At 38.7% G+C, this 23,648-nt stretch overlaps 2 protein-coding genes across 5 annotated transcripts in view; both read left to right on the top strand.

The window, feature by feature from the left end:
- The first annotated feature begins 6,626 nt into the window (after positions 1–6,626).
- swi5 (SWI5 homologous recombination repair protein) lies at positions 6,627–17,972 on the top strand. 2 transcript variants are annotated; one of them, XM_042223715.1, is made up of 6 exons: positions 6,627–6,830; positions 7,349–7,397; positions 7,555–7,658; positions 7,878–7,972; positions 14,215–14,306; positions 17,868–17,972. In XM_042223715.1, exons 1-5 carry the CDS (start codon positions 6,736–6,738, stop codon positions 14,277–14,279), a joined length of 408 nt encoding a protein of 135 aa, XP_042079649.1. In that variant the 5' UTR covers positions 6,627–6,735; the 3' UTR covers positions 14,280–14,306; positions 17,868–17,972. The 2 variants fall into 2 exon arrangements, with proteins under 2 accessions (XP_042079649.1, XP_014194394.1); XM_014338908.2 differs by lacking the exon at positions 17,868–17,972 and having other exon boundaries at positions 6,628–6,830; positions 14,215–14,733.
- slc27a4 (solute carrier family 27 member 4) overlaps positions 16,051–23,648 on the top strand; it is a 20,534-nt gene continuing 12,936 nt past the window's right edge. Inside the window, exons 1-7 of one of the 3 annotated variants that reach the window (XM_005938797.3) lie at positions 16,051–16,478; positions 17,868–18,029; positions 19,665–19,875; positions 19,978–20,161; positions 21,569–21,727; positions 22,650–22,719; positions 22,903–22,994. In XM_005938797.3, coding sequence (XP_005938859.1) covers positions 17,869–18,029; positions 19,665–19,875; positions 19,978–20,161; positions 21,569–21,727; positions 22,650–22,719; positions 22,903–22,994 — 877 coding nt within the window. In that variant the 5' untranslated portion in view covers positions 16,051–16,478; position 17,868. The other 2 variants (XM_005938796.3, XM_005938798.3) reach the window with 2 other exon arrangements.

Here is a 23,648-nt window from a genome sequence, read left to right as displayed (position 1 = left end):
GTGTGTGTGTGTGTGTGTGTGTGTGTGTGTGTGTGTGTGTGTGTGTGTGTGTGTGTGTGTCAATTAATTGTTAACAAGTTTTATTCCATCCAGTTATACACAACAGGTCATCGATGTGTACAATGAACCCAGAGGTGGGCTGCAATAACATTTTATTGTAAGGGGTGAAGCGATTATATTATTTCTTTAACCTAAATTTATCTTAATGCAAAGAATGACCCAAACAGATTAAATAACAAAGAAAATGGATTTGCAACTATTTTGTACCTGTTTATTTTACTAATTAATGCTATAACACTGACTCAGTCAGAAACGCAAAACATTTTTACAGCAACACCGTAAGCTTCCAATGTGAACCCGATTATAGTTCTTCACTGAAGTTAGTGAACGTTCACTACATTCTTTGTGTTCTGTCTGATTTATTGATGTATGGATTCCTGGGCTAAAGATTCACCTTTAAAGGCACATCTATAAATATTTAAGAGGCCATAACATACACTGTAGTCTCTCCCCTTTTTCCATTCATTGGACTGAGGAATATATGCTCTTGCTCCAAGGTACTCAGTGTTCCTTCTTGGGATTGTTTTTATTTTCTGCGCTTGGCTGACCGGCCTGGCTGGAGGGCTAATTTTCTGACTGGAGGAGCAGTTGGTGACTTTTATGGACAGAGAACACACTAATAATAAGTTAAATCATTTACTGCTTGAATTCAAAAGAGGAAATGCCCGTGGTTGTGGGAGGGACTTGAAGTTGATTGGATTGTTCTTTCTGGACCCACCTACCACTCTCTTGCAAATGGATGGTAAATGCTGTTGTACTTCTTCTCCCTTTTTCTGTCTTTTTTTTTAAATTACTCATTTGTTTTTTCCAAACTGTGAAACAGTGAGTAATTTGGGTTTTTTTAAAGTTTTTTTTCCTTTGTAAAATGTGCTTTCATGCAAATACACTAAGCCACAGTACACACGTTTGTAAATCTAACTTTGCGAGGACATTCATTTACGTTCCCCGGTCCCTCATCCTAACTGTCACAACTAGCTGCCAAATCCTTACCTGTGTAATCTGAACCTCATTCAACTCATAACCTTAAAGCCAAGTTAAAACAACAAGTTAAAGTTGAAAAAGCAGTGAGGGGCACAAATGACATCCATCCCAGTACTCTCTCAATTTTAAACTTGTCCTCACAAAGATAGCCATATAAGTACACTCACACATGCAGACATGCAGACACACACAATAGTTCTCAATGTTCTTATTTTTTAATCTAAAACTATGTGACAGTTGCACAGGAAATTTAGTGCCATAAGGAAGTATAGAAGAAATTTATTATTATTATTATTATTATTATTATTATTACAAGTGTACAAGTGTATATTGAAATGCAGTGTTGCTTTTACCTTGAAGTATTTGAATTACTTGCTTTATTTTATGATTCAGCTGGTTTTTCAGACTCAGTACAGTACTGCAGAAAATGTTTCTGTTCTTGTTTCTAATATATAACTGACAGACACATTGTTGCTAATAAAACAGTATGAAAATCTTCCTTTTTCTCATTCTCATTCATCTTCTAGATGAGTAACAAACCTCAGGGGTCATTTACCGCATTCATATTTGTGCATGAAGATGCTTGCGTCGGTGAACTTTTATACAAAATTGAGGCTTTTCAGAAAAAGATTTCATTAGCGTGCATTAATGTAATCAGAATGTGTATAGCACACTGGACACTACTAATCACATGTGATCTTCTAAATGCAGGTTAAATATCAGCAAGCTGAAGCGCTTCGTGTGGAGGAGAATTCTCCAAGCAATAAATGTAACTAATTTTGTCTTGCAGGAATAGTTTTGTTGAGATTGCTCTCTAATGGAAAATTATTTTTTCTTTGTATTTCAGGGTTGTTGTTTTTTTGTTTTGTTTTTTTAAACAGCAATCTAATTCTGTTTCATTGGGTGTGTATGTTGCCAGTTTGTTGTTGAAGGACTCAATGAGCTGACATCTGTGGCTTATATTGGCTCAAAGAGGGATATTATTGTTATTGCCATGGACCATCTGAAAATTGTGCTCTCTAAAGCTTACATGTGTAAATATATCTAAAGGTGAACCACTGAACTTACTAATATTGTTTTTCAATATCAATTTCAGCTATGCAGCAACAGATCAAACAATAACATAAGAAAGCAGTGATTCCTGCTGAGGCTTGGACTACAGCAGGAGCAATAAAGTCTGTTTATATACAGGTTCTGTCTGCCCTTAGGCAACAAGGTGAAAGCCATGACAGCAAACACAACTTAACGGGAAGGGTAACAAGCAAGAATCAGGAGCAGTCAGATGAAAAAGAAACAGTTAGAGGCTAGGAGATGATGATTAATGAAAAACCATTCAGACATGTAGGCTAAATGATACAAAAAAGAAAATGCAAATCTTTATTTGGGCAATAAACTGAATGAGTCAGAGAGGCATGGCAAGTAATCATACAACGGGAAAACAACTGAAAACTATTTCAGAGAGGAAATAGGGGTAGTTATTAGAAGGATGAGTCAGAGGACATGAATGAAAAATAGCACATACCACAGAACACACAGACAGATGGAGGCGTAGAATAGCTGATTTCCAATCCAGAGCTCCCTGGCTCAAACATGAATAGCTATTTTGTGATGGCATTAACACAACAGAACTGCTTCAGACATGAAAAACCTTTCAGATTGTGATGGATTCCCTTTGATGTGGATATATATTCAAACTCCTACTTATTTCTACATGAATTGCCAGCACTGTAACAGGGAATTACTGTCACACTAGCATTCCACCCACAAGACAAACTAGCAGGAGATGTGTTTTTTTCTCTTTACAGTCAGCATAATTTATATGTAGTGATACTAGCACCAACAGAGACAATAGTGGACCATAAGTTGCACGGCAGCTGGATAGCAAAAAGCTTGATTTGCAAAGGTTCAGTGATGGTGTATTTATGTTGGTTTGTTATACATTTACATTTTCTAGAGGGAAAAAGGCTAGAGTCTGATCAAATTTGATCTCATTTTCATGTCAGCATTACTGCTTATGGAAAGGAAGAATAATTACAGATCAGCTATGAGCCCAGCTCTGTCAAAAGTGAAATCAACAAAGGCACGGATGATGGTCTGAAAAGCTAAATATAAACAGATTTCACTCCTTCTGCAAGCTGCCTCTAAGATTTATTCTAATCAAATACCAAAAATCTATTTTTGAATGGATCCCTTCAGGCTATTTATTTACATCTGTACTTGTGCTATATTTGTGTAAATGAGAGGTTGTGCAAGCTATATGAATTATTTAGAGGAATAATCACCTGCAGCGTAAGTAGCACGGCCTTTCAAAGTTTATTGATGTTTTATAGTGTGCTTTGCATCATCCACTTCAACCAGGAGCAGTATGCTCACTCTAACGTACTCTGTCTGTCCAGTGAATATCTGCAGATTTCTCTTACTCTGTGCCTATGTTACGGTCCCTGACCCTAATTCCCCAGCAGGAGGAGCTGGGAATCCATGAATTATGAACAGGATAGATAGGAAATTTTCCAGCTAATATTCCAACCCAAAGCTTCTTGCCTTTTCTCTTTTTCCTCCTCATTGCCCAAACTGTCATGTTCCTTGCACTTCACCTTCCTATTTCCTTTTTCTTCTCCAGGCAGACCTTTTTTATATTTCCTTTTCTTGGGGCCTGTTCCACTATGCTTTCTTCTATTTATCTTATAGGATTGAAGAAAATATTGGATTGAAGAAAATGAGATTTAGACAGAAAAAAGTTAGAAAGAAAGCAGTTAGTTAGAGTCTGTTGGAGCTGCCGGCATCAAATGATGCACCCATGTATGTCTCCGATAAAATTCACACACACACATCAGTATTCTTGAAGTGTGTAGGTGCACTTCGGTCCAACAACTCACATTTGAAATGGTTGATTTATTACAGCAATAGGTTACACTTCGAGTTTGGTGTCCAGGCACTGAGCTCATCACTCCCCACAAATAAGATGCACATAGAAACTGATGAATAAATATCCCTCCACCCCAGTGCTCACAGGTGGATGCTGGGTTGGTTGAGGGAGTGAAACAGCACCCCTTGCATCGCTGCATGGTGTCAGAGGGAGAGATGAGAAGTTCTGCAGCTTCATTACACTGCCAATTTGGGAGGGTGCATTTGGTACATGATGAGAGGAGAGTCTGGCATATTCGTTTTTATGATACAGTGCAGTACAAGTTGCCTGCCTGAGCTAGTTTAGATGTTTTCTTTGGTTTTAAACATCGACACTATGACCAAATGTGGCAACTGTAACCAAATATTGCACAGCTGGTTGCTCATAAGGTGTTATTTCTTGTAAATATTCCTTTATATTTTCATCCCTAAGACTCTCTGCTACCAATGTGGACATCACACTGGCTGCTAGAAATACAACCTACATTTAAAACCAACCATGAATTGATGAAACACTTTGCTCAAAGTATAATTATAACATACAGACATACACTGGCATTACCACTGTTATCTTGCTATGAAATCCAAGCAATTTATCATTAATGCAGTAATTTGTATATATTCCCTTAAATTAACAAAACTTAGACTTGGAGATAAATGATCTTGTCGGGAACAGAAACACACATCACTCTCTGATTTTTACTGCTGTGTCAGAGATAGGCAGAAATAGACATCCTCCATAAATCTCTCTTTCCCACACGCAGACATGACTGCATGCTGGAGCCATTACTGCCCAGTGTGTGTAATATTGCAATTTCTGAAAGGAGGAAAGGGCATTCCTCCTGTCTGAATTTTTCATTCCCCATGCTCTCTGTTTCTGTATAACAACCAATAAATAAGCAATGAATCCCGAGGACATAACACAAAATGGACTGGATTTTATGTCCACCACACCCCAACATCAGCTCCCCCTAGATACACAATTTGTCTGTCTTTCTCTTCCTGCTTCACCTGCTTTTTTGTCTCTGTGAAGACTTTTTCTATTTGATGTTTTTTTTTTTTGTTTTTTTTTTTAAGAGTTAAATCCTTTAATGTATCCCTCGTCCTTTTGTACTAACCCAGTGAACTGAACTGGAAAAAGTCTGGCCCAAATATGTGGTGAAAAGTGTGTGTCTGTGTGTGCATGTGTTTTTGGATTGAACGTGACCTTTTGCTTTGATAATCTACCACAGATTTAGATTTAGAGTTCTGGTGGCTTTGAATCTATCTGAGAGGCAGCTTGTTTGGTGAGCCGTCTAGAGTAAACTCTATTTAGATTAGTCCATGAATATATGCCACAGCATATCTCTCTGATTATGCAATATTCTTTTCAGTCAAGACGTGTGTGGGTTGTTTCAGACAGGGGATGGGAGGGGACGAGGGGGATGAAAGAGAGCCTGTAAGTGCTGTGAAAGGAAATCAAGTGAGAGATGAGATAAAGAGGGAAATAATGGAGTCAACTTAAGCAGTACTTTAGCGCCATCTGATGGTGAGTGCAGACATTGGATCGTTGCAATATTAATATTTTTTGGTCATAAAGCAGGGGTGGACAATTAACTTTCTCAAGGGGGAACTTGAGAGATTGGGACTGTTGTGAAGGGCCCAACAATCAGCTGAAGTTTTTGATTTTAGCACCATTGTGCAGCCCGCCACAACAGTCCCAGTTTCTCATGGGGCCACTTGAGAAAATTAACTGCCCAATGCCTTTCAAGGAAACTATTCTTCAAACCTTTTAGACATAGTGGTGGCATCTGTGCTGGACGTGTGACTGGAAACATTAATTAACTACTGTTTTACTCCAATGTCTATATCATTTTAGAATATATATAAAGCTCAAAGAGAATGTATATTTAAAAAAAGAGTCAATAAAAAAAGAAATTCTAAAAATATACACAATGGGGTCACTATGGACTGGCCCTGGTCACTCACTATGCACCCCTCAGGTGAACTATATTGACATACTTGTACAACTACAAGTAAAATAAAGTCATACAATTTGTTAATGAAAATGTCGTTACAGTAACAGCAAGTTATTGGTGCAATAATTGGAGCAGGGTGGCTGAGGAGCGGACTGATTTTGGAGCACGTGGACCTGTTTTAAGTCTCTTTTGGACTAAAAAAAAAGGTCATAATCACTTGTAACTTGCACTTGAAACCGATAAAGTAATGTCTAAGCATGGATCAGTTTAAAAAGGCGTGCAAAAATGTGTTTTTTGCGAGATACAGGGAGTTATTATTTTAACATTTTCGAAATACAGCCACATTACATTACATTGCAAACAAATTTGAGCATACTGTGTGTTTAGGGTCATATATGCACACTGGTTCAACGACCTGTTTTAATGTTTTGTTGTTGCTTGTTTGTTTGTTTTGCAATGAAACAGGAAATTGCAAAATGAACTGAGTCCAGTGTCCCCTTGATTGCCAGGCGGAGTTTACATCAAATGAAACAATAATGTATAGAATGCAACAATGTAATTATAAATACTTAAACACGTCAGTATCTGTGGACAGTCATTAACAATAAAATATAAGGTATTACCCCAACAAATCACCTGAAACTGTGAGGACTTTGAGTTAACTCTGGGTTGACCAATAGTCTCTAAATCCCGCCTCTCGTTTTCAACAACCAATCAAATTACGCTATCAATCTGTTTACCATTAGCCGCGAACTGCAAACTTCCTTTTCCGTGTTCAACTGTCCGATGTTGTATTAAACCAACACTAACACATATAATTTCTTAAGGCAATATGAACACGGAGCAGTCCGTTGAAACTATTTGTGAAAGTCACTGCCCAGTTTCGACACCGGAGGGAAATGACTCAAAGAAAGGACAGCTAAAAAGGTAACTGTGAGGATAGCTTACCATTGTTGTTAGCGTTAACGCCAGCCACCAACTACAGAGCAACTTGTATTTGCAGCCGAGCGGTTCATCTGGGTGCTTCATTTATTCTGTTCACGTTTTGAGGCTTGATTTACATGTAAACTGTACGTGTTGTTTTCTTTCTTTTTTTCTTTTCTTTTTCTTTTTTTGCTTAACACATCAAATAAAATAATTTGTAAAATAACAGCAAGCTTCTGTAAAAGAAAAACAGGCAATTTACTCGCAGGTATTATATTTTTAGCCATATCGTAAAATATAATTCCTGTCACCTAGCCAAAGCTCCAAGTTTAATGTTTTAAGATGAAGTTTACTTAACTTAAAACACAAGTGACATAATGTGTTTATTGTGTACTTAAACAATTGTCCGATCTTGAGTACCTTTACTGCAACTAAGCTATTGTTGCTGTTGTTGGCTTAACATAATTGCATCTAATTGTATCCATATTTTTTCATCATTAATTCATTCCTTCTTTTTGTAGAACTCCATTATCAAAGTTTAAGAAAATACATTCCCACTTCAAGTCACCTGTAAGTAGCTTTCCTGTCTTCTTTCTCACACACACACACACACACACACACACACACACACACACACACACACACACACACACACACACACACACACACACACAAACAATCACCCATAGCATGCCACACATGCCTTATTCTGTTATGATTGTCACAGCTTCAAGTACTTGAGAGTGCTAAAGTCAGCCCTGCAGAGGAGGTGGAGGAGCTAGAGAGGAGAAGAGAGCAGCTGGATACAGAGATAGCACAGCTGGAGGCTGAGTAAGTACAGCTGTGTTGTTCTTGCTGTATTTCTGTCTTGAGGTCCAACTTGAATGCTATGGGTAGTGATGGTTCATTGTATCATTAGATGAACAGAACTCAGATTTAATCGTCCACCTGCACATAGCAGTTTATCTTTTTTAGATGTTTATAATTTTGTGCCTTTGCCTGACCTTTTGCATAAATCTGCTGAGACCATGCGTGCGTATATGTTTTTAGGGGCTATAGAGTAGAGGAGCTGGAGCATCATATTGATAAGTTGCATGAATACAACGACATCAAAGACATTGGGCAGTCACTCCTGGGTCGTATAGGTAAGAGAGAAAAAGACATTTCAGTTCAAGTTTTAAGTAGCATTCAATGTATGTAGTAATAAGTGAAGCTTGGTAAATTAAAATTATAAAGGTATATTATTAATGATGTTATAACTGCTGATGTGAATATTACTGTGATTCAGTAATTAAAATTCCCCCTGAGCATCAACTCTTGTAAACACTGGGCATAGTATTTTCTTCAAGTGATGAAAATGTTTATCAGTCACTAACACTATCTTATTATAATACACCAAATTTCTCTCTGTTTGTCCCATGACACTTCTTATCTATCTGAGGTACTAATACATCATCATGTTGCCTAACAGCCACTTACCTATCAACAGGCTTAAGTGACCCATTTTTAACATTGATCCATCACAACAACGTTATAAAACCACCATTTCAATTTAATTTCACAACAGTAACATCAATTGTATTTCCACAAATGTTACCTGGCAATCATCTAATGGACTAAACTGATATTTATATAGGGATGAGTGCAGTAGTACCTTTATTTTTTTTAGATGATGGGTCATGGACATGTTCCCTTAATCACACCTTTAATTTTAATAGAGCATTCTGGCGTTTAGGGTGGCACATCTAAACTTACCAATATTTTCCTACTCTGTGGAAAATCTGTCAGATTATGAGGCTATCTTATGCACAGCCCTTATCAGGTCACTCCACAGACTCGGTTGTGTTCGGGTCTGAGGTCTGGCTGGGTCTTTCAAAAAATGTTAAAGTCATTCTTTTGTTTAGGTCATTTTTTTTGTTTTTAAACATCACTAAAACTGGGCATTTTAGCAGGGGTGTGTGGATCTTTCTATCCACTACACCTTCTTTACAACCATGACATGTGAAGTCCACTTGCTTGAATTAAATTTTAACTATGAGTGTTGGTTAATTTGCTGCATAACCATAAACGTACATTGTGATGAGAAGTGTGAGAGTATTAAAAAAAATGTAAACTAAGAATTATAATGGAAGATTTAACCTCCTCAGTCAGCCACTGGAGGGCAGCAAAGAGGGGTGTGCCTGCTTTTTTTTTTCTCTGTTGAAACAGAAGTATTTTTAGTAAACCTTATGCAGTAATTAATAATATGCTGCACATGGGATTGCTTATACAAACTCTTTAGAAAAAAAATGACTTGAAGAGTCCTGTGTATATGTAATTTTTTTTAAAAGGTCAGCCACTAAAAATCATGTAGTTTTTGTGCTCAGTGATTATATTGGCTAATATTGAATGGGTTTCAAATTTGGTACTAACTTTTAGTAATTAAATTAATTAACTTGCATATCAGATAATGCTTGTACATCACTGGCATGCTGCCCACACATTTCTCCCCTTCTTGTGGAGTTCAAAAGGTTTTCTGACCAAAAAAGGAATTTCACCTTTTTACTAAAAGGGTAATTGTAATTTATCATAATCATAAGGGTTTTTTTGTATCCCTGTTCTGCAGCTGCACAAGGTTGAGTAAGTAGGGTGAAGTTCAGTTTTCATACTGGAAGGAGTTCTGGTGATTCACGGTCATGTCATACTACCTAAGGGTGTGTGTGTTTTATTGTAGATAAAATCTTGATGTTCCCTTCCCATTTTAGTCTGTGATTTTAAATGTACAGTGCACCAATACACTTATTTCCCACCTATGAACAGTCTGTGTAGAAAAGTTAGGTGATCTCTCATAGTAAAACTGTGCTGAGTTAAATTAGCATTCTCTTCAAGTTCTCTGTCAGTACAGTGAAGAGTCACGATGATAATGACTTCTTAGTGAACGGAGATGGCATTTCCCCTCTGACACAATAGCTGTCTTTCTCATCACCCGCAGGCTGACACACAATTACAATCTCTGTCTATAGATGCATGCATTCAGTAACACGTGCATATATATTCAAATATAAAGATGTGCCGTCATTCTTTCTTCTCCCTTCTTTCTCTCTCTCAAGCACACACTTTCACAAAAGCTCTACACTTAACGCACTGAGTTGCTGTTGTACTGTATGCTGTTATTCTGAGAGGGAGGAGTTGGGTGGGCAGGCCCTGGAGTGAGGAGACAAGAGGAGATGCCCTGCATTACCCTCTAAAGACAAATGTCCTTTGTCTCATGTCCATTTGTCTGTCTGTCTGACTGTTTGTCTGAGTTCATGTTGCTACTTAAAATCTTTCCCTTTTTTGCATATATTCACCACTTTAAGGTTTTCACTTCTGAAATTGCTGAAAAAGTGGTCATAGAATATAACAGAAAAATGGTGCAGATTGTGATACAAGCACCAAATTTGGCACAATTACTTGATTAGCTGTTTGAAAAATTAAGATTGCTGATTGGACACCAAGATCATTGAAAATCAGACATACAAGTTTAAACATCTCAGATTCATTTTTCCCATTATCAAGAGCCTAGCTGTAAGAGATATACGCATATGTATTATATTATTTTGAAAGTAATGTTCAGTCAGTTTTGTTGTGTCTTTAGTAGATCAACACATTTTTGCAAACATTTTATTAACAACTACTTCAGCAATAAAAACAGCATAGAAAGCAAAAATGTTCATGGTGATAGTATCTGCCTCTATACTCATGTTTACATCCATACTTGGTCAGTTCCTGGCAGCATGCAGCTATTATAGGGAGTGTGGTCCATGAAACTGTACAGACTTCTTCCTCAGTCTTAGCCCAGCCCCAGATGATTCCTGCCTGGTAGGCAGCATGCTTTGCATGGTCCCTAAGGGCTGCACTTGATGATGGAATAGCTCTTCTCTCTCCATGCAAGGCTCACTTCTTACTCATGAACTTGTTTAGTCATACATCACTATGACAAAGTGCTTCAGATGATGCAGGTCATCGTCAGACGCTTCAGAAGGAGTCTAAGTTTAACAAAGGTTTTAATAATTTCATCACACATGTCCTTATGTCCGTAGGGTATTTGAAAGTAGAATGGGAGACAGAGCCTTCAGCTTTCAGGCCCCTCTTCTGTGAAACCAGCTCTCAATCTGGATTTGGGAAATAGACGCCCTCTCTACTTCGTTAGCTTCATAGCATAAGTGCCTAAGTCATTTTTTTGTGTTTTGTGTTTCAGACGGACAGGATGATGCAGCAGTGGTAGGGGAGTAAAGTTAGGCAAAAATCTCAATTTGACCAAAAAATGACTTAGGCACTTATGCTATGAAGCTAACGACTTATAAAATTAGGCTCACAACTTTTCTTTTTGATTAAGCTAATAGTTATTGCTGGATCAGGTGATCCCTGAGCTTCCACAGTTTGTCTCTTGTCCTGTCTTCTTCCCATCACTCCCAACTGGTCACGGCAGATGGCTTCCCTTCTCTAAGCCTGGTCCTGCCTGAGGTTTCTTCCTGTTAAAATTCGGTTTTTCCTTCCCACTGTCTACAATGCTATAATGAACACATTGGTGCCCTTTGCGTTAATGAATGAGCTACTGACATCTAGTCAGAGTTGCATCTCTCGTATACCCCAGTGTCAGCCACCTCTTGGCTGAGACAGCATCTAGGCACTTGGTACTTGTGATTGCTACAAGAGGCCCTCTTGTAGCAATCACTGGACTACTGATTGTGTCAGATTCACAAACCTTGTTGGCTAGCAACTTGAACAACTCTGTTTTATTGCCGTCATCTCTGAGAAAACAGGAGTTTATCTATGAGTTTATATGCCATCAATGTCAGAGCTATAAATGAAGTTCATCACATAAACTGGATCTTCTGTGTGCTTCCCTCACCTAGTTTAGCCCACGAACCAATGTTGTTGACCAGGGTGTGCTGTGCACAGGCAACTTCTTGGGAGTCACAGATGACAGATAGTGGTGAGGACCAGTGTCAGTAGTTCATCCATGGGATGTGGCTGAATGCTGAAACAAAGGCACTGCTCCTACCTCCATGCCCCATTTACCCCATGCAGTAGCGCTACTAGCCTAATAATATACCAGAAAAGTAAGCAAATGCTGCATGCTTCAAAACATAGAAATTGACACAAGATAATGAAAATCAGTAAATTATGTAGCAATTAAATGCAAAAACTACTTTATAATGGGTCATATTGGCTGCCTTCTTGAAAAATGTGATTTTCATGTGGCTAATCAGAAAATATTATTATACAAGGGGCCAAATTGTACCGAATTTGGTGTTTGCATCACCATTGCATGATTTTGGATTTAATTTGATATTATCTGCTTCACAATTAGGGAAATATAGCATTTACCTTCTCAGATGATTATTTTGAACATATTCAACATGCAGACTTTCTAAATCAAAACTTTAGTCTGTCCATTTTTCCTGGTACACAGACTCCTTATAACAAACGATGCCAAAGTTTATTTATCCCTTTAGCCCAAAATTAGTTTAGTATTCAGAGAGAGTTTTTTTAATTTTATTTCAAATTAAATGTCATGAGACTTAAGAGACAACAAGCAGGATGCGTAATTACTAAAACCTCCTTCCACCTTCTTAGTAAATGCTTAAATTAGATGTTGGCATTATCATTATCATCATTATTATTACCAGGCGCTATGCCAAGAATTTAAGTTTAATCTTGTCATACAGTATCGTTAAAGGCGGATCTGGTAGGTGCCAAAGTTATCATTCATTGTGACATCCAGCATCCACCCCACAGCCATTGCTGAAATAAGAACGAGTCCTGCAACAGTACATTGTCTCCACTGAGCCCTGAGGGGTGTACTGTGAAGCACAAATGAGTTAGCGAGTTGTAACAAGCCTAAAGCCATAAAGGTGGCTCTCTTTTTACCGCGTTAGGTCACCATAGTAACTAAACACATAACCTGATTCAGAGTTATATTCCATTTAAAATCTGCTGTAGGCACCACATCTCAACTGATTCTTTTCAAGACAACATGCTCCAAATTTGATTTTAGATTCTCTGCTTAAGGAATATGTTTATACTGTACTAATACCTCCAAAGGAAGCCTGCAGTAAAGTCACACAGCAAAGTTACAGCAGTGCAACATGCGCTGCATGGTCACAGGAATTTGCATGCATTCAATTGGTGATGTAGAAAATGTTTACATGTTTTATGCTTGAACCTAATCTTCTACCAAGTCTGTTTTACACTGCTGGAATTACAGGAAATATGCACAACACAGGTCAGATAATATATCACTCTACTTGTAGGCTAGTTATCAAGGAGAATATCAACTAAGGAAAATCAACTTCACTGTGACCAGCTAAAATCTAAAGTGGTTTCCACAACTTCTTCATCGTGTTATGGGATTGTGTCTGACATAAATGCGTTGTTGTCGTTGTTTTAAATGGATCCGTTTTGATGTTGTAATGTGGAGTGTTCATGTAAAAAGTAAATGGTAAAAGGTGTAGTAACATTTTGTCTCCTAGCATTGTTACCTATCACTCTTCTACTTTTACAGCTTTTTCTTTATAGACCTCTGTCTGCTGTTCTCCTGTCCCGATGTCTCTGTTGAAATAGGTGGCACTGAACTGATCCTTAAAAAGAAAAGTCAGCTGACATATCAGAGCTTGGCTATGTTGAGCTTGCTTTGTAGCACACGACTGTGGTGTCAACATCACACAGGTGGTCTTAGATTATATAAAGAGGCAGAAACACCTGAGACTGAAAGAACTATGCATAGTGCTCCAAGGTCACTGTTGTAACCTAAATGCCATGTGTATTGACTGATTCTGTTTTAAAGACAAAAAAAGAATAGTGAGGCCAAATGTTGATTGTACTTTTTTATTCCACTTTGCATAGTTTAATTTATCTACCTGAAAGCATTCTCACTTCATTTTTACTAACAAAACACTTTGAAACAATATTAATAGGTAATTTATTAAAAAGTATTTGCAGGTTTTTTTGCCGTGTGTGTGTGTTTTCATTTTTTGACTGTTGGATAAACAGATTCGTACTGACCTTGGCAGTTAGGGCATATAAAAAGTCTAATATTTGTTAGTTGCCTTTCTTTGCCAAGCACTTATCTATCAGGCTGGACCCGACATAATTCAGCATAGTTTGATTCTGTAGAATACTAACGACCCCAAGATTCAGCTAGCGGGGCTAAGTAACTGGAAATCTTTAAAATATTGGTAATAAAACACAATGTAGATTATCAATATCCTTTAAATACTTCTGTTCATACCCCTTTTACCAAGTGCAAGCCTTGTCTTTAGCCTGATTAATTATTCGGTGCTGTACTCTTGGCCTGTTCAGTGTTTTGTGGTTTGTTTGAAATGTAGGCTAGAGGGAGTTGACCCTGTAACCTGTCTTGCAGCTGCTCTGAGAGGGACCACCACACGAGATCTCTACGCTCACTTTGGTTTGGAACTGGATGACTGAACAAAAAGAGAAAATGAAAATAAAATGGTGAGGACGGTTCTTCTGACAAAGAAAACTGCAGGAAAAAAAAGTTAAAGACCACAAACTTATTAATAGATTTGATGTCCCCTTTTTTCCTGGTTAACAATTTTGATAATGAAAGGACACTGGGATTATGCTGGCATGGTATTTAAAATAGTCTAGCTATTCAAACCTTTCAGTGGGTTCATTCCAGTCTTTCAAGATCTGTCTGTGTGTACAAGGATGTAAATGCTGCTGAGGGTTAATTTAAATGTTTAAGCTTACCTAAATAGGACTAAAGTAAAGGCCTGTCTGTACTGGCTACTCAAATGGCAGTCGTTTTCTAACTTTGCTTGTTTGGTTTGTTATTTACAGAAAAGATAAGAATACTGGAGTGTTAAACTGTACTACCAGTAAGTGACATGAATTTAATAAATGAGATGGTTAAATATCACAATTTATAAAGATACAGTCTTTTTGTTTCAATTCACATCCTTCACCTAATTTAAGAAAGGGTACTGGGCAACTTTCACAGATATTTATGGTTTCCTGTCTGTCAGCACTTGAACTTCTGAAAAACAAAAGCTCTGGTGGACTTGATGTACTGAAAAAAAGCATAGCATGCATAATACAATCTAAGAATCAGTGATAAGTGTCATCTGTTATCAAGAGTTTGACAACGCCTGTGATACTCTCATTAACTTGATTGGCATCTGTATCTGCTTGTGAAACTGAATGGAAATCTATCACTGGCAGGTCGAAGCTGGTCAAATTTTCTTGCCCTGATAATTGCATCGCTTTATCATTCAGCTAAGATCTCAAACACTAGTGTGTATGGGATAGCAGTATGATAATTGTGTTGTAAAACTTATCACCTTTTTGTGACTCCTTGGTATTACCACAGATCGAGTCCACTATTTGACCCAAGGTTACACTTAACATGTTTTTTGCAAGAATTTCCAAACAAGTCTCTCCTTGTCAGATCTCTCCAGGACCACTGGGAGCGCGTCCTTTGTTGACCTGCACCAGTGGCTCTCAACGGCTTGCTATCGTAGACTTTTTGTAATCCACCCTGGTTATGCAGTGCAATTCAAGAGATGTCACGTTGCTAGTATAAGCACTGTGTAAAATGTCAACGTCCTTGTGTTCTGTAAATGTAGACAACAGGACATTTCTTGGCTTAAAGTTGCAGCAGTCCGTAAAGCAAAAATAATTATTCACAATTATTCATGAGCCAACATGTAGTATAGAAATTGTTTGGTGCCAAAGTTTTATTGCAACACTTGAGAGCAGTTCTGTCTGGCTCAGCAGTCGTACATTTAAGAATGTATGTGACATCTACGAGGAGTTCAAATAACTTAATGTTATTTTCAATCAACCTAGCCTTTGTACTGAAAAATGGCAAGTTATAGTAGATCCGAGTCCTCTCTGGAACACAGGACGGGTTAATCCTGTCGCTATTGTTCGAAAACCTGCCCTTCCTAATTCCACAGTCCTCCGGGAGCTCCTGTGTTGACATACATAGGCTTAAAGAAAATTTCTAGCAGGTCGCAGCAGAGTAATGAGTGAATGGCATAAAGAGGCGTACTCATTTTGCATCAGGGCCTTGTCACAACCACGTTGAAACTGCTGCGCGTGCTGGCCTCGTTGACTGAGCTTGCTGGGCCACACCGCCGCATTTCCTGAACCGCAAACACCCGCCTCCTGCTGGATGTGACGTAGAAAAAGATGTACATTCATGTTCTTGATTGGCTGTTGCACCCGTCCGTCAATTCTTATTCCTGATTCACTGATTTGACGCTGACGGCAGTGGGCGGGCGCAAGTAAGAAAATTATAAGGTCATTTGAATTACGCCTGCTAGTGAGCTTATCGGCTACAATGAAGCCAGTGATAATATTGATGATTATGACAATGAACGGATGATGATCGTGGGATCAAAGTCGACGGAGACTGCCAGGCGATTTCGAAGAAGGAGCAGCGGGTCGTTGTGATATTAACAAAGGGGGGGGGATCCCAGTGCTTGTGTCAGCCCGTGTGCGTTTCTCTGTCAAGCCGACCGAGCGGCGGTGAAGAGCGGAGGGAGGGAGAGAGTGGGGGGGCGACCAGGCTAGCCTGTAAGCCGATCAAGGTGGAATTGCACACAACGACTTTCACGTTTGGGATTTCTGCGTACCTGCATGCTGTGAAGGAGGTGCAAGGTATGTAAACGGAAATGGGTCCCTGCCTCAGCCCAGATCGATCGGCGTGGTGTTTGAGGGACCGGCCCGTTTATTATTCGTCAGAAGAAAGGAGAGAGGAGCAGCGGCGGCTCGTCATCTCCTTGTCAGCGATTAACCCGCTGACGGGACTCGGGGTGTCCGATGTTTACATTTGAGACGGCCATTTGTCCCCGACAAGCAAACCGTGCGATTACACCATATGCCTCATCTTCATCTCCTGAAAGAAGCTGCTCATGGTGTCACGCTGTCCGCTTCCTTTAAGCCGATGCGCACAATACGCTGCGCATCCTGTTTCCCTGGCGCGCCTGTTACCATGATAACCTACATCAGTTTGATGATTTTGGCCAACGTCGTTGCAATAAAAAAGGCTTCGTCTGAAATGCACATGGCATGGTTAGTGAGGTGTAACCTTGCCAACAGTGGGTTGAGCCTTCCCTCTGTCGTTGCCACAGCCTCTACCGCAATGCTACGCGCCATGAAAATTTCCGGGTTCGGCATCAGCGAATGATGAAGCTCTTTTCTTACCGGGAAGTGGCCACCTCTCCCCTTAATGCATCTCTTTCCCTCGAACCCATCACGTCGATCTGTTTGAGGTTCAGGGTAATGTAATCGTCCACACAGAGCTCTCCTCTGTGCTTGTTTATATTTTAGCAGTGGAGTTATTGAATTTGCATGATGGAGCTAACATCATCACAATTACAGCCAGATGTATGGAGGCATTGAGGGGGTTTTAAAAATGGCCTTTTGATGATGATGAACTGAAATCAATCATCTCTATATGTATTGTGCTTAAAGGCTATTTAAAAAAATAACAAACATGGGTGTGAAGATATCATTTACTGTTTAGGCTTATCTTCCTGGCTGTATCAGGTGGCAACTGGGAAACTGTATCAGCATGTGCTGTCTGCTGTCACTTTAGACTGTTTGCTGTGAATTCAGAACAGAGCCTTTAGGCTTCTTTTTGTTTTCTCCTTCAAGCAAGAAGAGAAAATTTAAGGGTTCCACCCAGCTTAACACATTTTATAAATGTTTTACAATCTCATCTGTAATCATGAATACCCAGAGGTCACCCAAGACTCTAAATTTCCGCTATTTCAAATGGTAACCCTTCACCGCAACTTCAGTCTACCAGAGCTGACTCAGTGGATTGAAATGGACTGCAGATATGTAAACAAAACCATAGACCATAACATTGTTAAGGTGTTGAGTCGTTTACGTATCTAAGGAAGTGGATTCAAAAATTCTGTTTGCTCATATAACGTGCACGTAACCTTTCAGTCATTTGGCCTGAAATGTTTGTGATCAGTAGATACAGAGGGGGCTGGCAGACCCTTCTGTATCTATTTATATGTGTTTGCATTCTTTCAGGATGATGCGTCTAGCATGCTGCACTGCCCTGCTTTTTGTGTTGAGGCTGCTGGTGGGCTTGCCCTGGTACCAGGTTCTTCCAGCCATCCTGATCTTCTATCTGGGAAGTGGAGGATGGAACTTCCTGGATATCTTTGCCAAAACAGTTGGCAGAGACTTACAGTAAGCATTGGAATTATGTTTGTTTGCTAAATGCAAAATCATAAAATTGGACCATAGATGCATTATGTCTTCCAAATCATTTGGCATGAGCTATGTCACTTTTAACTGTGACCCAGTGGCCAATTTCCTGTAGTTTTGGCTCTGAAATTCAGACAGAGTTAAATGTGACCTCAATAGTCACACAGTACTAAATCTGCAAAAACAGGAGAAATCCATGCAAGTTGTTTCACAGTTGCAGATAAATTCTCATCTTCACCACATAATTGTCACGAACAAGGGTTAGTTCCTAAGCCCTTGTTAAGAGCTGGCTAGATATTCCTTCTGTACCTGTTTCTAAACACGCAATCTCAAATATTTAAGACAAAAGGTCCAGAGGACAGAGAGAAGGGTAGGAGCAAATGTTTTAAGTGGCATACCTAAAGCCAGTATTTACAAGTGGAAACTGGCATTGTAGTTGGTTTGAGGTTAACTTCCTTTTTTCCTCAATAGCTGCAGTAATCTTAAAACAGGAAATTGTAAATTATCTCTTTAGGGGAACAGCGACACAATAATCTACCCATTAGGGATTACTGCCATTCAGGGACCCATTATATACAAAGGTCACCCAGTTTTCTCATGATTAGAGAACGAAATATTACTGTTTGTCCTCCTTTTCTTTTAAATTGTCATAGAAAATGTGCTAGCCACATCTAATGTTTAGTCTTGTTTATACATTTTATTATCTTTGCTTCTGGCACGCTGCATCTGCTTGATTAGAATTATGACGTTAAGTTGTATTATTGATCAATTGTATTATTGTCTAAAGTGTCATGGTTAGAAAGACTCTGTACAGCATTGGATCTTAACGAATCATATATTTCACACAGTGACTCACGAGCTGTTGATGAGGCATTTTTGTGTGACAAAGCTCAGGTATATACATTGTAAGAGTCACTAAGGCATTAGAAATAAATAGGCTATAGTTTTATAATGGGTACTGTTCTTAAGCAATAGATCCGTATGAGTAAGAAAAGGCATAACAAAAGAAAGTAATTAGCCTCAACTAGCTGTGCAACAATAAATGCTTATCTAGACCATCATGAAATAACTCTCTTATGTAATGATAAGCATATTGTCGCTACCTCACTGTAGCCAAGAAGTACTTTGGCTTATTGTTTTTTTATGACATTTCTGTAATTATTCACTCATCAGGAGATTGACCACTACCTTTGTACCACAAATGTAAAGTGCTGAGACTTGCCATTCATGCATAATTTGACCTTGTGGGCCTCCAAGCCATATCTGTTAAAATATTTTATGCTTTGTAATGTGGTTTGGATACAGTTCGCAATACATTCAAGTACAGCTTCTTTAAAAGGTGGTTTATGTATTTTTGCAAAAGGGAATTTGGTGGATCGTTAGACAAATGTTTGTTGCCAAAAGACAGGATACATCAAGTTGTCTTTGTTCGTTTCTCAGATCTATTGATACATGGTGTGGATTTAAGCAGATGAGCTGCAAATGTTAATGCTAATGTTTGTTTTTTTAAAAAGTGCAAAAAATAACAGCAAATTATGAACAGTGAAATGGCTAATGTTGCTGGGAATCATTAAGTTATTTGTTCTCTTACAGTAATGTTTTCTTTTGCTCCTTCAGTGCAGCCAGTGTTTTACTGCGGGTGAAACTGAACGTCAGGCGCCACCTCAGAGAGAAGAACACTATTCCCAAGATCTTTGCTGAAACGGTGCACCGTCATGGGGACAAAACGGCACTCATCTTCGAGGGCACTGGGGAGAGATGGACTTTCCGACAGTTGGATGAATACTCCAACAGAGTGGCTAACCTGCTATTGGAAAGAGGCTTTAAGGTAGATGTACAACACAATAAAGCTTCATTAAAAGCAATTAAGCAAAAGCAAATCTTTTTAAAGTTATATTACTGTCTTTTTTGTTTTTGTTTCTGTCATTAGGAAGGTGATGTGGTGGCCCTTTTCATGGAGAACAGATCGCAGTACGTGGGCATATGGTTGGGCATGGCTAAAATTGGAGTAGAAGCGGCTCTCATCAACTTCAATTTAAGACTAGATGCTTTGGTCCACTGTGTCACCATCTCCAATGCCAAGGCTGTGATCTTTGGTTCAGAGCTAACTGATGGTAAGAGCAAAGAGGGCAGATGAAAGTTGGATAGATTCGAAAGTTAGACGAGAAAGCTGAGGCATAACAGTCTCTACAGCATCGTCATATGCTGATGAATGCTGTTCTGGTTCCTGTGCAATAAGAGAGGTGAGTGGTGAGGGGAGACAGCCACAGAGGTCATAAAGACAAATGGGTTTTGGAGGAGGTGTTTCTTCAGTATCAGCCAGTAAAGCTTTAAATGACTGATAAACACAAAGAAGGGATAAGGTAATGAGGGAGGGACTGCCACTAGTCTGCAGTGTCCAAGGTCTGAGCTCTGCAGAGAAATGTGTTGCATGATAGGAGGCAGATAAAAGGCAGAATCACTGTGACATAGACACGTCTGATAGTACAGTGTTCAGGTCAAATCAACTGAGGGTTATGGTTTTTGTTAGGGGCTAGATCAAACCATTACACACTGTTTTAAAATCATGTTGGTTTTTATACATCATCATTGAAACAAATATATTGTTTCAATTAAATTAATTACAGCACCTAAAAAAGTAAATTGTGCATATTCCTCCTAGGTTACACCAGCCTTGACATTATATCTGAAATACTGTCAAATAGATAAAACAAATGAAAAAGTCATTTTCACTTGCCAGTAAGATTAGGATTGTAGTGAGTATTAAGTTAAATGCCATGTCATCATATTTGTGTGTTTTGTATGTTTGACATTGCGTGAATTAACTCTCATTTTGCTCACTCTACAAACCTGCAAACATGCCTTTGTATTACCTGAGCTTGAACTCTCATTATCTAAAACTGCCACAGCTCAGTAGGATGGTCAAGTATTATTTGTAGATGTAATTCACTCTCCTCTTGGTGCCTTCTTGGGTCCCTGCCCAATATGGAAAGCCCTGATCTCAACAGCTATAAAGAGTGAATGATTTTTGAGCCGGTCACTCTGAGATCGAGGGAATAGGCTCTGTACTGGGTAATGGATTTTTAGTGTGTTTTATGCCTTTAAGTAATTGGAAACACAGCTCTTTTACAGAATAGGTCAAAATTCAAGCTACTAGCTTTAGTGCCTAGGCATGACATAAGGCTTTTGGATCTTTTTTCCCCTCAGGTGAAATACGAGAGCCGTTTCGATTTGTTGTTTCCCTTTTTTTGCCTGATTCACTTCCTTTTACATATATTTTTTTTTTGTGACACTGTACCTCAATATGCTTTCTCTATAAACATTTCAAGTTATTTTAACCTTTAACCATTTGTATATATTGTATTTTACACCACTCTCTATACTCTTTGTTTTGTCACTGATTAAAGTTTGCAAAGGATGCAAGCTTTCTTGTATTTAAATGTTGAACAATGTGCAGCTGTCTTGTGATAAGGATACGTGACATGTATTTGATGTATTTGAATTTGTTTCTGTTCTCACAGCTGTGTCTGAAGTCCATAGTTCAATGGGGAAGGCAGTGCAGATGTTTTGCTCTGGAGACTGGGATCCCAAACGAGTCCCACAGGGAACAGAGTGCCTCGAGCCCCTGGTGGCTGGTGCCCCTTCTCATCTACCCCCTCGGCCAGATCGCAGCTTCGTAGGTAAAAGCACCGTGTCCATGAGATCTCACAACCATTCAGGATCTGGAATTTTCTTTTTTTTGGTTTAAAGTGATATCTTCTTGCAGGTTAAGGAAAATGTCACTGAACAATGCTGAATAATGATTTTTCTGGTTATCAGTCATAAAATTATGAAAAAATCCTAGCACCAACTCTAACTAAAACAACATACCAATTTCAGAAAACTATTTGTTTGCATTTTTGTCTCTCTAGCTGCACTGACTACTTGGCAGGTGTCGAGTAATATTTTTGGATCCAAGGAATGAGTCACAGTCATGTGAAATCAAATTTCTAAACTTATATTGACACAAAAAAAACAACTTCCACTGAAGCGAATTGTCAAGAATGTCACTTTTTTCTGTTTGATATATTTCTTACCACAAAAAAGACACACCCTTTTAACTATTTCTTCACATAATGCACTATATGTTCATTAAATGAAGAATTTGTGTAATTAATGATACGATGGGCACAGGCAAATAAGAGTTATACCTATCATTAATCATCTCCCTTTGTTTTATTTTGATAGATTTAGGGATTTACTGATGACTTGTCACGAGGCAACTAAAAGTATTGCCTTTTTAAGACGGTGCAAAAGGGAAAACAAATGGAATCCACAATGTTCACAATCAAGTCATGTCATACTGCTTTTTTCTGTCTCCATGCTTCAGTTCTGTAACTTAAAAAAGGACTTTATAATTAAAACTGTGAATATTCCTGTAAATAGAGATGAAAGGTGAGTATTTACCCTCCTGCAAAACTAATCAAAAGTGAGGACTCAGCAGTAAATTAAAAGTAAACATTTAAACTACGCATACATGTATAAGTATAAGCACTCAAGCACATGATAAACCCACTCATACCAGATTCTGCTATTGTCTTACTCTCTCTGTGCTGTTTTCAGATCGCCTGTTCTACATCTACACATCAGGAACCACTGGGATGCCTAAAGCAGCTATTGTTGTGCACAGCAGGTAGGAAGGAGGCAAACAGACACACAGGAATGCAGCTGTTCTCTTTGTTGATCCATGTAGCTTTCATGTAAAGAACAAGCAGTGTTGTTAAAAAGTGAGAGGAATAAATAAAACTAAATGCTTTTGTATTTGCTCATTTGACTTTTTTCTCTTTTTTGTTCGTCACCCCGCCCTGGTGTTCAGGTACTATCGCATGGCAGCTTTGGTGTATTATGGCTTTAGGATGACATCAGACGATGTATTGTATGATTGCCTTCCACTTTACCACTCTGCAGGTATGTCTGTTTCCTCCAAAGTTTGATTAATACATTATTCAGAAAATCATTGCTTTTTTCTTGGTTTAAACAAAACTGTGTCAGTAAAGACCTCCAAAAAGGAAGAAACTCATTCACCACCTGTAATCGTTTAAAACAGCTGATAAGAGGAATGTTTTAAGACCATTGTTGCACACTTGGACAAATGACACTTCCAGGCGTGCATGAGTTCAGAATCGTTCTCTTTACTTGCTCATTTGCAACTGCAAATACAAAACACAAGCACTTCAGTTCAGCGTAGCTGCGCTCTGCAGGCTATCTGTGCAGTAGAACACTCACGACCATTTTACATATAACTACTGAACACGTGTTAACAAAGTACTCATTTACTCAGTATTTCCTACCAATGTACATATTACAATATTCTGCACACTCGTATACTCCTCCAACTAGTATTGTTGCGCATGGAGACTACCCTCTCGATCCCCTCATTACATCATTTGCGATGTGACGTCCCGTTTAACACCAGTTCAGGTACATCATGTAAATCACAGACTTCGACATTAGCGTTGTGTTCCATTAATGACAGTACCTTACTCTAATACATTTCTCATACGTCAACATCATTCCGTTTATCAACACATAACTTGTGCTCACCTGCAAATACAAAACACA

Source organism: Haplochromis burtoni, unplaced genomic scaffold (assembly GCF_018398535.1).
Source record: "Haplochromis burtoni strain Fernald_Lab_line unplaced genomic scaffold, NCSU_Asbu1 Contig_118, whole genome shotgun sequence".
NCBI lineage: Eukaryota > Metazoa > Chordata > Actinopteri > Cichliformes > Cichlidae > Haplochromis > Haplochromis burtoni.
Note: the sequence above shows the minus strand (reverse complement) of the source record. Positions and strands in the feature narration are given on the sequence as shown.